At 33.7% G+C, this 13,804-nt stretch overlaps 1 protein-coding gene across 3 annotated transcripts in view; it reads right to left on the bottom strand.

Annotated features, from left to right (window-relative positions):
- Nucleotides 1-3,146: 3,146 nt before the first annotated feature.
- The window catches only part of LOC123677476 (cyclic nucleotide-gated cation channel alpha-3), a 255,400-nt gene continuing 244,742 nt past the window's right edge, over nucleotides 3,147-13,804 (bottom strand). For 2 of the 3 annotated variants that reach the window (XM_045614013.1, XM_045614011.1), the window contains exons 10-11: nucleotides 8,722-8,943; nucleotides 3,147-5,066 (exon numbers count right to left, since the gene is read on the bottom strand). In XM_045614013.1, the coding sequence (XP_045469969.1) occupies nucleotides 4,795-5,066; nucleotides 8,722-8,943 (494 nt within the window). In that variant the 3' untranslated portion in view covers nucleotides 3,147-4,794. The remainder of the gene's footprint in view (nucleotides 5,067-8,721; nucleotides 8,944-13,804) is intronic. The other variant, XM_045614014.1, reaches the window with a different exon arrangement.

The raw sequence follows: 13,804 nt of genomic DNA on the forward strand, positions 1-13,804 counted from the left end.
TACTGCAATAATTATGATACGAGAGCATTGTTTTTCTCATAAGATTCCTTATTAGCAAAAATCAATTAGAATAATGTACATTTACAATAAATACAATTTGAATTGGTAATATACCTATATAACAATATAGCAACAAATATTTCATTTAACGTATAATATATCATATTATTTGCAAAATTTGCTTCGTTACCACTTTTATCAAGTTTCGAATATTTCTTTTTTATCAACATAAATTATACAAACATACCTACATCGAATTCGTAAACAATGTACATGTGGGGTATCTTAAAAGTACTTGGTCTCAATGATAAGGATAGGAGTCCTCAGTTATCCCATCCAAAACTGATGGTATGGGCAATACATTCTGTACAATTAATTTGACAACACAATTGAGTTTTTATTCTTTGAATGAGCAACAATTCAAAACCTACTTCAAACTTCATCGTGAATCGTGAAGAACAAACTGGAAAACGAATGGTCAATGTAAGCACAAAATCACAGAGCCTTATTTATTTAACATAGAAACATAGATGAGGGATTTAACGATTAGCTCGAAAAGTCTAGAGATGGATAGTTGGCATATACTAACTACATTGGTCAAAAAGTAAATGAAATATGAAATATGAAAAAATACGGGAGTATTGAATATTACCTATATTCATTTGGTAAGTCAATGACTTATCAGTAGATAAGTCAGTACTCTTGAACAGGGTAAATTCAAAATATACACATTATATATTATAATTTTCTTTGAAATCAAATAGCTAAAGCTGCAATTTTGGAGCTAAAAAGGAAAATATTATATTATTTACATCAGATGTTCATAACAAGCTATAGCAATAACTGAATTGATATGAATATAAGTATATCGACATTCATAACTTATTGAAAAAAAAAGACTCAGAACTTTTTGCCCAATGTAATACTTAAAATACTATCTATAATTTGTTGATGCCGATTTGGACATCTAAATTTCACACCGGGAAACATTAAGGAAAATCCGCAAAATCGAATTTTACAATGGATTTGTATTTATATGTGAGTCTCAATACTTTTCGGACCATATGTTAATTTATTTTTGAAGTTATTCTCCATCTCCGATTTTCACCAAATATTAGGTATATTTGTTGCAACTTCCAGATAAGAATCAAATAGCACATTGATTCTATTCATAGTCCAGAATAATAATTTTTCATTAATTCAAGATTAATAATTCTATAGAAAAATCGAATTAGTTAAGGTATTCTCTGACTTTTCAAAAGTTCATCACTTCCGAATATTTTATATTAGGTACTTGTACTGTTATAATCAGAGGTGGATCATAAAATAAATTTTGTATCCCCATACTATAGAACGGATCTAATACAAATCTTGAATATTGGTGGTTTTTCACATTTAAGGTATAATAAATAATCATTACAATGGTTCGCCACGTTAAATCATGAGGCTGCTCTATAAAAATCTAGTTAGCTTATCTCTACCCTCGTGAGGTTTCGTGATAGGGGTATGGAACATGGCAGTAGTTCGTTTCCATAAGCCTGTACATTTATCAAAACTACCCTCTCTTCATGATTGATGCGATATACCAGTTGAAAATATCCGTGTATTATTTGATTAAGTTATTGTTTTTTCGGAAAATTCAAATTTATGTACAATTCTTAAACTACGATTTCTCATATTCACTCTGCAGAAAACATTCCAAAGTAAATCCGATATTGTCGAATATCCAATAACCTTATTGGTTAAAATATGGATTATCAGTTGGATATTAACCACAGAATCTGGTTCCCAAGTTCGAAATTCGATCAGTGATCATTCACTGGAAGACTTTAGGATAGAAAATGAAAGATTCGATCATTTGATCACACTTCTCAACAGACTCTATCCCTCCAATAGAGTTCATTCTTCGATAAGTCTCCTTTGCATATCTGCTCCATTATGGTTATGTGGGGACATCTCAGAATAAATTTTGTCTTACTTCGATCTGCTTTCTTTTTTCCATACTGGATAAATTTGTACAAATTCATAGTCAATATTCATAATCAATGCCATCTATATTACATGCATTATAACGAACACCGCAACAGATGGTAGTTTCCATAGATAGATTCCATATCGTCTATAACCACTATCGTCCTTGATAGTGTATATAGCTTTCTATGGTCTATAGATACTATTGTACGAGATACTATAAAGTGAGGGAATTATCACGGGAATGTGTTTTGTTCAAGGAAATAAAGCCGGACATAAAAATGTGTCACTGCAGTATTCAACTCCTTGAATCTGTTGAAAATTTGAAGGTATGAGTTATGATGCCCATCATAAATATTATTTTTCCGGGAAAATTTTCAAGTGGAAACCAGAATTCGGTACTTATTCAATCTAAGGGGGTTTGAATATGATAATTTTGTTCACACAATCTTCGAAAATCAACTCATTATCAATAGGTACAATTCTAATATAATTGAAATGAATCTGCGCTTACTTGATGTAACTAAACAAAGTATGAGGCCTGTGTGAACAAAATGCGTTGAATTGATCAACATTCTTGCGTTCTTCATCAATAAATATTGCGTCAACAATAATTTGTTGACAGCTCGACTGCGGCAGATTTTCAAATCTGTCGTGAGCAGAATTTGCATTTCGTCTCTTTTCAAAATTTAAAGTGATAAAGGATCTTTCAAATTCAGTACTTTTTTCAGGAATGCATCAGAATGATGGATGGTGTATCGATTTTTTTCAGTCTTTACGAAGTTGAGGAGTATTTGAATAACATTTTCAACATGTAGTTTATATAAAGAAAAAAAAAGGTGATATTTCCATATGTTATTTTCTAAATCGTCTATATTTTTCATTCATCTAAAATAGTTACGTAAAGGTATTTTTCAACATAGCTGGCATATTTGATATTATAGCTTGAATACAGTGATTTCGTTTTGTGATTTTCTCTCAGGATTTACAATTTATAAGGAAAAATTTTCAAGAAAAATGAATGATCATTTGTTTTTCTTGAAACCTTATTCTCATATTTTTGTTTAAGTTTATAACTAATATTATACTTTAATTTGCTCCTAACATTCTGTGTACTGTTCTCAATGATCTAATAATAAGAAGATAGTGCATAAAGAGAGAAGCAATCGATCATTGAACCCTTTTAGATCATGTGATTCGACTTACCTTATCATTGGTTGAAATTCAAACGTCGTTATCCTATCCCTCGTAGTCACGTGACCCAGGCCTTGATCTGTTTCTCTCTAATGTTGGAGTCGTTGCTCTCCACTATGTATTATTAGATCATTGACTGTTCCACAACTTTCAAATATTCTTGTTTACTCAATTGAAATTCTTCTGTTCTTTCAAAAATATCACTTCCAGAATCCATCCATCTAAATGTTATCTATTTTCAATCAATTCCGCGAATGAAATCAGTTTATATTCGAGTAAACTCTATTTTTTTCTGTTATAAATCTTCTTATTACTTCAGTAATCAACCCAAAACTTATTTCGTTGTGTTGTGTTATGAATTTTTTGTCGATTAATTTTCCGTCGAATATCCCTTGGACATTGACAAATGTTTCATAGATTTATGACAAATTCCTCAAGAGTCAAGCTCGTTGCTTGATAACAGCTAAGATGTCTGAAACACTGGCGTGCTCACTTACTCTTAAAAAACTTTAAGATTAAAGTGGCGACTTTTGAAGCGACCAGTCTCCTTGGATTTTATTCATATCGGCCCTTTTTCACTTGATTTCTGCATCGTTTTATATGGCGTTTACAGGGCCAACGTTAGAAGTGAAACAGTGAAGCGACCGGTTCAGGCGCTTTTATTTGAGGGGCAGCAATTTGGCCCAGTTTACTGCCCTCCTTTTCATATTTCATCCTTGATTTTTGAAAATAACTTAAGGTTGTTCCGCTTCGCTGCGTTTATCAACATTCCTTCGAATAACAATCTCCAAACCTCCTTTACTAAGCCGCCTGTATAATGAATAACACATGGAAGCCCAACCAATATAAACAGAATTCCCTATTACACTCATTGAAAGGGGGATAAAATCATTAACTATTTCACAAATTCGAAAAACAATACTACTTTTGCTTTCGAATCATTTGGGAAGCTGATGTTTACACATTCAACATATGGAAAATTCCTACGATTTTGAATTCGGAATCAGTTATTGTTTTTTATTTACGCACGATTGCATCTGAATAACGAAGTTATTATGCTTTTTCAGTAGGGGAGCCGAAAATTTTTTCGCTTCAGGCGCCGAAATTATTCGCGCCGGCGTTTTTCTGTTAAAATCGTTTTGAGGTTAATGAAAATCCGCTACTTTCGATAGAAAAAATGAAAATTTTGAAAGTATGCCGTAAATTGGTAGATTCTTTGTATACCTTAAGGAAGAAAAGGGAAAATTGATCCATGTCGAGCCGAGTCGCCAGAACAAAATCTAATCAGTGAGCACACCAGTATTTTGAACATCTTAGCAATAGCCCTCAGCCTTCAGCTTCAGGCTGTAACCAAGGAACAACCTTTTGATTGTCATAAAATCATCTATCACCTATTATCAATGCCCTGGGGATATTACTACTGATAACTTTTCAGGAATCGATGAGAATTCGAAAAGAAGCACTCCTTTTGAAAGATCCCCCATAGATATCTAGCACCTCTCCCACAAATATCGAGTAAAGGAATTTCATTGTAGGAAAGTTACATCATGAAATTTGCCGCCTTTACTACACGATGTACTGTACGAACTCGTGCCGTTGCCAGACGTGGTAAGGCAGCGCATTTTGTTGTTAAATGATGCTCTCTCTGTTTCTCTCGTTGTCTTCCAAGCTGCTCGTCGATCTAGAGCAGCAGATCTGCATTTCGATCTCTGCCAGACGGTTCTGCAGCTCCCATTGCTGCTGGTTGAGTTTCATGCTCATGGCAGAGTTCTCGGCTTCGACAGTGTGCAGCCTTTCTCTCAGCCTCTTTATCTCGGATTCCAAGGCCTCGTGCGAACCCAGCAGTGGAGTTGTAGTGCCTGACACCAGTTGCGTCATACTGTCACACTGCATCGTGGTGCCTAGAATGGAGCATATTTGTGAGAAAGCTTGTACTAAACAGGCATCACACTGGGTGATGGTGGAAGTATGCAAAATATTGGTAGGAAGTTCGGGAGGAATTTTGTAAAAAAAATAAAATTTGATTTTCAGAGATGCCCAATCTGATCATCTCCTCATACAATGTGGCAAGATGTGAATATATACATCTGATGTATATCCTTAAACTTTTCAGTGAAATTTATGATCACCAGCTCTGATTAGTTGAGTGTCATCATATAATTTCGGGTTGTATACAGAAAGTCACACAGATATGATTAGGTACATACTTTTAGGAAAATACTATAGTCTCACACCGTTAAGTATTATTAGTGCAATTTTGAGGAGGAACAATACGATTGAGAGAATTATTTAATCAAAAAAAATCAAACACCAAGTATCTCAGATATTCTAACAGCCATCTGATATTGATAGAAGCAGATTATAGAACATGAAAATTTTTTTCTTTCATACTCAAATTGAATAGGCTTTGAAAAGATGAAATTTTCGATTTCATTCAGTATTTTGTAGATGCCTAATATAGTTTTTCTAGTTTTCCCATTTTAACCTATATTTGGTTAATTAAAGAATCACGAAGATTTTACTGGCCAATATGCAAATTATGGCTCACTCAAATTCGAAACAAGAATAGATCATTGATGCACTATTACTAAATACTAATACTGAATGTATTCAAATGAAGATAAGTTTTGGAAAATGTTCAAGACAGTAAGGAAAAAGCCATCTTAATTTATTTAACTCATTATTCAGGCTGTTCGAAGGTTTATCGATGAAAAAGAATTCGAAATGATAAGGATAGAGAGATGAGTTGAAGCTTCATGAAAGAGCAAAAACTCTAGCAAGAGAGAATAAACCAAGGAAATTAAGAAACTTGTTTTCATTCAGAATAGGTTATGTTCTCTCCCGAGGTCAGCACCTTGCTGTGGAGCTGTGGTGGGAGGGCTTGTAATAACTGTTCACTGTAAAGTAGACAGTGAAACTAAGACTGACTGGAAAATGTGATGTGGCTTATCCCAGCCTGCCACATTCCCCATACCTCAACAATCCAATGTTCCCCAAACAACACATTCTTGCCAATACCTTGCCCACTCATAAAAACATCCTCAAATCTCTATCAATCCAAATGACAGGTTTTAGCAGAACGAGAAACACGAGAAGAGAAGCAGAGCCAGTCGGTTACGTCCACCAAGGAGATGGTGGAGGCGTAGAATCAACCAGACAGAGGCCATAAAGGTAGGTGGAAATTATTGACTGATCTAGCAGAACAAGACACAAAAAACCGAGAAGGAAGTAAGAGGATGACAACTTCTGGCTGTGAGTACATGGTAGAATAGGGTCTACTTATGTTTCCAGGGGCGCCAGTTTAGGAACTAAGAGTGTATATGGACAGAAACAGTATCAAAATGCTTTTGAAAACTTTTTATTTGAATGCAATCTTTTGGAGGAGGAGGAGTAAAATGCCAAAAAAAAAACAGTTTATGTTAGGTTTTTTCAGGTATTTCAGATTCGCGAATGGATTACATGATTTCAGAAGGGAAATATTACAGATAGTTCAATTATGAAATATGGTTGATGACACTAGCTGAAAAAGAGGTATAACTAGCATGTTGAAGATATTTAGGTAGTTTGGGTACTTTTTTTTTGGTAGTTTTCAAAATTATTATTGCAGTTATGAATAAGTTTGTTCACCACTTCACGCGACATATTCAATATACCTACACAATTATCGATAAATAAATCCATTCATTCAATCACAAACTGATTTTTTTTTGTATTGATTTCTTCCATTATTAAGTTCATACAGGCAAAGGGGAAAATATGAAGGTTATTTCAATTTGATGTATTCCTTTTTATGTTACTTCAAAAGAAACTCAGATGTGAGTTAGTACGCCAGTCAATCAAAACATCGTAGGACGTACAGGGTGTCCCGAAATGCTCACTGAAAGCATCTCGAAAAATATAAGACTTAGAGTAAAATCTTCAAGGACCCCTGATCTCTTTTTTAGAACCAATAAGATAACAGAAAGCAGATCATAGATATCTCGATTCGTTACAGGGCTTTTCTGAAAAACAATTTGGTTATATCTTGGTTTTTGTTCAAGATATTCAAAAAATTCTAAAACGTTTTTTTCATCAATTTTTATGGTTTATATGATACTGATAACAAAGCATAGAAATTAACGTTATAGAGGAAAAATGGTGTTTCTTAAATGAGACACTCTATATTGTTCAACGAAGATTTGTCGAAAAACATATTTTAGGTTTTTCAAAAATGACATCCGTTTAAAAGTTTTTCGACTTTATATTTTTGATGGGAATGATATGATATCGAAAAATAGTCTAAAAACTCAATATCTTTGAAACATATGACATTATTGAGAAACTGATAACGAGATGTTTCTCGACAAATCTGCGGCTAAAAAACTGAGTTGAAAAATATAGGGTGGCCCATTTAAGAAACACCATTTTTCCTATGAAACGGTTATTAATTTCTATGATCTGTTACGAGTTTCGTATAAACCATAAAAATTATTGAAAAAACGTTTTGAAATTTTTTTAATGTCTCGAACAGAAACCAGGATATACCGAAATATTTGAAACGCCATTTCTTAGAAACTTCTGTAACTTGAGAACAAACAAGATATCTATGTACGATCTGCTTTCTGTTTTTTATTATTTCAAAAAAAGAGATCAGGGGTCCTTGAAGATTATTTCTATAAGTTTATCTGGACGTTCTAATTCTGGGTATGTTATGAGAATAAGTAGGTACCTACTAATATTATAAAACCAATTTTCGAACTTGGAAGGATCTGTCATATAGCAGTTGAAAAATTTTGGGGTATAATTTCTGAAAGTTGTAATCGACCGAAAAAGTCACATTCAAAGAAAACAAATTTGAAAAATAATTAGATCGTGAAACTTTTCTCAAAAATATTAAATTTGTAATATTGGCTGTGACACTACGTAAAAATTGTGAAGCAATTATCTTCATTCTGAGCACGACCTCATCTCAAGGTAAATACTGAAAAAAATTGAAAATATTGAGGTTTCTCGGGAACTACGCCTTTAAATGTTGCAATTTGGTTTTATACTATTGGTACCTACTCTACAGCATACAAAATCAGGACTTATAAGCAACTCCGGTGACTGCAATATAAGAAGGACATTAAAAATGATTGGGCTTTGACATTTCTTCATTGATATGTAACATTATTCCAGAAACCGGAATCATAAGGGTAATAAATAAAGGTAGAAATTAATGGACCATGCAGCAGATGGGCTAATAGTTTTATCCAAAGAAGATAGTGTTTTGAGGATTCAAGAGATATAATAACTAACCCTTATAAAAAAGACAAATAAGTATAATTGTACTGGAAGGTGGGGGTAATAGGGTTTTCCATGCTATTCGAAAAATATTTCTCCTCAAAAATTTGCAAAAATTCAAAAAATCTGATTGAGAAAATTTTAGTGTTTTTTTTTCAGTGTTGAGATGAAAAAAATTTTTGTGAGGGTCAGAAATTCGGTTTAGAGTGTCGGGGAACCTTTCGTGGACAGATGAAGATGAACGGATTTGATGTGAATTCGTTTCAAAGGGAAATTTTGGGGAATTATCTTTACCCGATCTAGGTTGCGACACTGGAGTATGATGACTTCTCTCGCTACTGGTCGACCTTGCAGGACTGTCAGGACAAATGGCGCAGGGGATGGGAGAATCCATGTAAGATCTTTGGTAGGCTGGTGTGAAGCCCCCTACTACAGGTTGGAGAAGCATGTCTTCTAACGGTATTTTTCCTTTGGATTCCACGAGGCCAGGTGTGGACTGACTTCTACCCATGGCAGCTGAAACGCAATTTTTCGTCACAAAACTGATCGCTTATCTTCGTGTCCTTCTCCAGACGGAAACAATCGATAAGAAAACTGCGAGGTAATATTCACAATCTGCCAACGTATGAATCGTGGAATCAAGGAAATCAATATTCATCAAAAACGCCAGTAAATCATTCATGCAAAAAAGAATTTAAGAAGTAGAAAAAAATTCACATCTAATCATTTCACTTTTTAATATTCCCTGTCTTTGTGATTTAATTATTTTACACGGTTAGAACTATTTAGAGGGACACGAATATCGATAACAGTAAGAAATACAGGATGGCTTGAATTACAAACATGTTGCGTTATTTAGGGATGAGTGTGTTGGTGTGAACATATCCAAAATATTTTCAATGGTTCCCGAGATATCTTGAAAGAACTGAAAATCGAGATTTTTTTTTGTCTCTGTATAACTCATTTGTTTCTGAAAATAATTTCACATAATTCGGTTTGCAGCTATTATCCAAAATAGAGATTCTAATGGTGTCTTCAGATTTTTTCTGTTTTCCATTGTTTCAAAGACGCGATATTCAAAGTTCAACAATGTATCTAGTATCTACAAAAATATCGAGTCTAGTTCTAGCTACGCAAATTCATAGTTCGTTTTTATTTTTTTGTTTGAGTAGTAGGCTGGTGAATTTTTAATTTATTACGTTGTTCCATTGTTATTTGAAATCATCACTTGATTTTTGTAAAAACCTTAATATTGTTTGATTAGTAACGTCATATCAATTACTTAATCATTCTGATACTAACACTCTACATAGCGTACAACTGTCAATTCTGTAGAAATTGTTCTACATAATTTCAGAAAACTCAAGTGCTGGTTTCACATAACAACTGTCAACAAAGTTATTTGATAATTCTGGCTCCAGCCTACTACTCAAACAAAAAAAATAAAACATATTACCTAAACATACAGCTCCTTATGGGTTAATAAACAAAAAATTACGTATTCAACAATGTATCACACTCTCCAAAAATATAAAGTCTAGCTACGCAAATTTGAACTTCCTTTTTGTTTTAATTTTAAAGTAGTGGGCTGGAGACGAATTGTAAAATAATTTGTTCACAGTTGTTATTTGAAACCATCCCTAGAGTTTTTTAAATTATGTAGAACAATTTCTACAGACATTGCCAGTTGAATGCTATTTATTTATTATGTAATTAATAGGACGTTACTTATCAAACAATCAGGTTTTTACAAAATTCAAGTGGTGGTTTCACATAGAAACCGAACAAAGTAACAAAAAAACAAACAAAAAAATAAAAATTAATGTCAAATTTGCGTAGCTAGACTCGATATTTTTACAGTGTGATACATTGAATTCGTAATTTTTATCTCTATCACCCCATGAACAAAACCAATATGGCGTCCATAAGAAAAAAAATTTACTATCGCGTCTCTGAAACACCGAAAAATCTGAAGACACCATTAGAATTCCAATATTGGATAATGGTTATAAACCGAATTCCGTGAAGTTAGTTATCTTCAGAAACAAATGAGTTATACAGAATAAAAGAAAATCTGTTTACACCATCAAATTGATCCCTAAATAACGCAACTTTTCTGTGATTCAAGACAACCTGTATTTCTAACGGTTTTCGATATCCCTTTAGTGAACCTAGTTCTAACCCAGTATACTGAATCTAATTCAGTATGAAAGTGGAATTGTTCTGTTCAACGAATTTTTTCGAAAATTCGGGAACAATTCGATTACGAAAATGTATTGTAGTCATAACAAAGGATAAGTACCAACTCCTTTTATATTAATTGACTAATCGAATTTGCGAAGTCGAAATAATAAAATCAAAAGTAGAGAACCTATAACTCTGTATAAATTGAATTCTTTCATAATTCAATTTTGCAACTCTTCGGTGCTTCGTAGAGGATCTCTTACTGTCGCTGTGAGATAAATCAGAATTGGGGGATGAAAGGAAACACAAATATTCTTATAGTAAATATTTGGATTTACATAAGGGGATGACTGAATAAGGAAACTCGCCAGCTTCACCAGAAGATATTTATGTAAATATTATAGAGCGAAAGCATAAGAGGGATATAAATGTTTGAAGAGGAGAATAAGGTTGATCCTTCACAGTAACAACGCGAGTGAAGAAGAATCAGACGAGCTTCGTTCCTCTGGAAACTTTGTATTATTTTTTTGATACCTCTTGATATACGTATTTCTACGGAAATATCTCTTTCACTCTTTGTCGTCCAGGACAAATCGATCAATATATGCGAACGTTACTAGGCTGCCAGAAAATAAGTGTGTGAGATTTTTGCTTGAGCTGGTCAATTTTGATTCCTTTCAGATAAAATTCACTAGCATTCCTCTATATAATACAGGGTGGCCATTTGAAAACGAAACAGACGAGATTACAGACGAAATAAAGTTTTTCGATAGAAATGCTCGGACAGGTCGCTTTCTGTTTCGAGGGGGACAACTTAAGATGTAGGTTACGGACGCATAGCGCTTCAACCCTTGCTACTACAACCCTCACCCCCAAATTTTGAATAGGGAAGATGGGGTGAGTGATACCTCATTTGAAAGGTATTTTTATACTGATTTCAGCACAGTAATTGTTTTTTCATTTTATGCATTAGTTTTCAAAATATTCTTAACTAAGTATTTGAAAATGAAGTGGTGTTTTCATGGCACTTGTAGTGTTTTGTGAAAAATCGACATTTTGAGCTTCAAAACAACCATGACTGTGGCTTCCTTCCTAACTAACTAACGCATGAATATTTCGAGAATTAATGCATAAAATGAAACAACAATTACTGTGCTGAAATCAGTATAAAAATACCTTTAAATTGAGGTATCACTCACCCCATCTTCCCTATTCAAAAATTGGGGGTGGGGGTTGTAGCAGCAAGGGTTGAAGCGCTATGCGTCCGTAACCTACATCTTAAGTTGTCCCCCTCGAAACAGAAATCGACCTGTCTGAGAATTTCTATCGAAAAACTTTATTTCGTCTGTAATCTCGTCTGTTTCGTTTTCAAATGGCCACCCTGTATATATAGCAATTGAAATTCAAAATCATTTACACTGAGGTATCTCATTTTTATATTTCTCTCAAATAGATCAACTCTGAACTGAATAAAATCATTTAACAGTGGCGTCTCTAGATTTTGAGAAGTAAGGCAGCTGCTCACCTTTTTTCGATCCACAGTACGCTATCTATCTTTTAAGCACCTCACGACTTTTTTAATTTCTGGGTATGTTTTTTTACAGCTAATTTTTGATTATTATTCAGCTCAGCAAATCCAATATTATTATATTTATATCTTATTCCCAAAAAAAATCAATTATGTGGAATAAAACACACTCTCATTTAGAAATCGAAAATACTATTATTTCTATATAATGCTTGGACCTTGACTTTATGAGTGGAATACAACATAATTCAAATGTCCTCCGGATGATCTCCTACAGGATTCGATACTTGTGAGGAATTTTTGATGACTCGTCGGCACATTTTGAGCAAACTCACCAATAACTTGATAGATGTTGGTTTTCAGATCGTCCAAAAAACCCGAAACCTTCACATAATCCTCCAAAAAAATTCAAAGGCACAAGATCTTGGCGGCCAATTCACATTGCGAAACGAGAACTTACTCGTTCTGGGAATTTTTCTTGCAATAAAGCCAGAACGGTTCCTATTGTTTGGCTTGTTGTAACATCTTGCTGGAACCACATCACTTCTAATTCCATATCATAATTTAAGGCCAAAAATCGGTAAGCATGTGGCTATAGCCATGAAAATTGATGGTTTGAATGACACCTTCTTCATTATCAAAGAAGTACGGCTAATCACTCCATCAGACCAAATTGCCATCATACAGTGACTTTTTGTGGATGTAATGGTCTTACAGCAGTTATACATTTTGTTTTTTTACATAGCCATGGAGTGAAAAATGTGCTTCGTTACTGAATAAAACTGATAAATCGTAATCCAAACGTTGTTGTTCAAGAGGCATATGTTCTATGCAATCCATATGCTTTATTTCTTACGTCAACTGATAAGGATTGAGATGCAAATCCAGATGTAAAATACGCCATAGCATGCCGTATAAGAGGCCCAGATGTTCTGCGCTCCTAGGAATGGATAAATTTGGATTCTCTTCAACTTTTTCATTCACAGCGGCAATATTTCCGGTCGACGATGCATTTAGATTATGTATGAGTCTCAAGGAACTAGTATCTTCGAATTTTATAACTGTGCTGAAAATTGCACACTGTACGCACAGATGGACAATTATGTCGTCCATAATCTGCGCGAAATTCACGAAAAGTACCTTTCATAAAACTGTTTCAACAAAAAAAGTTGGTTATCTTCGTTGTTTGTGTTGGAACGAAATTGGTCAGCTGTAAGAACAGCAAAATCGGTCTGCCGCTAGTCACCACCTATGGTAGCATGTTTTTATGTGTAGGTTAATTTTTTATTTTCATACTAGTTAAGTGCTAAATAAATTTTATTATCATTATCTCTATATCCCTGACTTTTGCCAGTTGTTATTCTTCATTCTATGCTTCCCTAGCTTTCATGCTGAACACACCACTGTCATACAATATATTCTGTATTACATACTACAATTATTCACAATAAAACGGAGGACGTAAACATTTTTAATTAATTTTTGCGTGAAAGAATCGAAAATTTGATTTGAATGAAATACCTTAGAGAGGATATAATTATTCTCATTTAATAATGAGAATACTTATACTGACTGACAAAGAAACTGCAACTCCCAGAAGGAGCTATTTAAATTTTATTTTTTAGTAAAACATAGTTAGTATAGCAAGAAGTAAATGATTGAAAT

The sequence above is a fragment of the Harmonia axyridis genome, chromosome 4 (assembly GCF_914767665.1).
Source record: "Harmonia axyridis chromosome 4, icHarAxyr1.1, whole genome shotgun sequence".
NCBI lineage: Eukaryota > Metazoa > Arthropoda > Insecta > Coleoptera > Coccinellidae > Harmonia > Harmonia axyridis.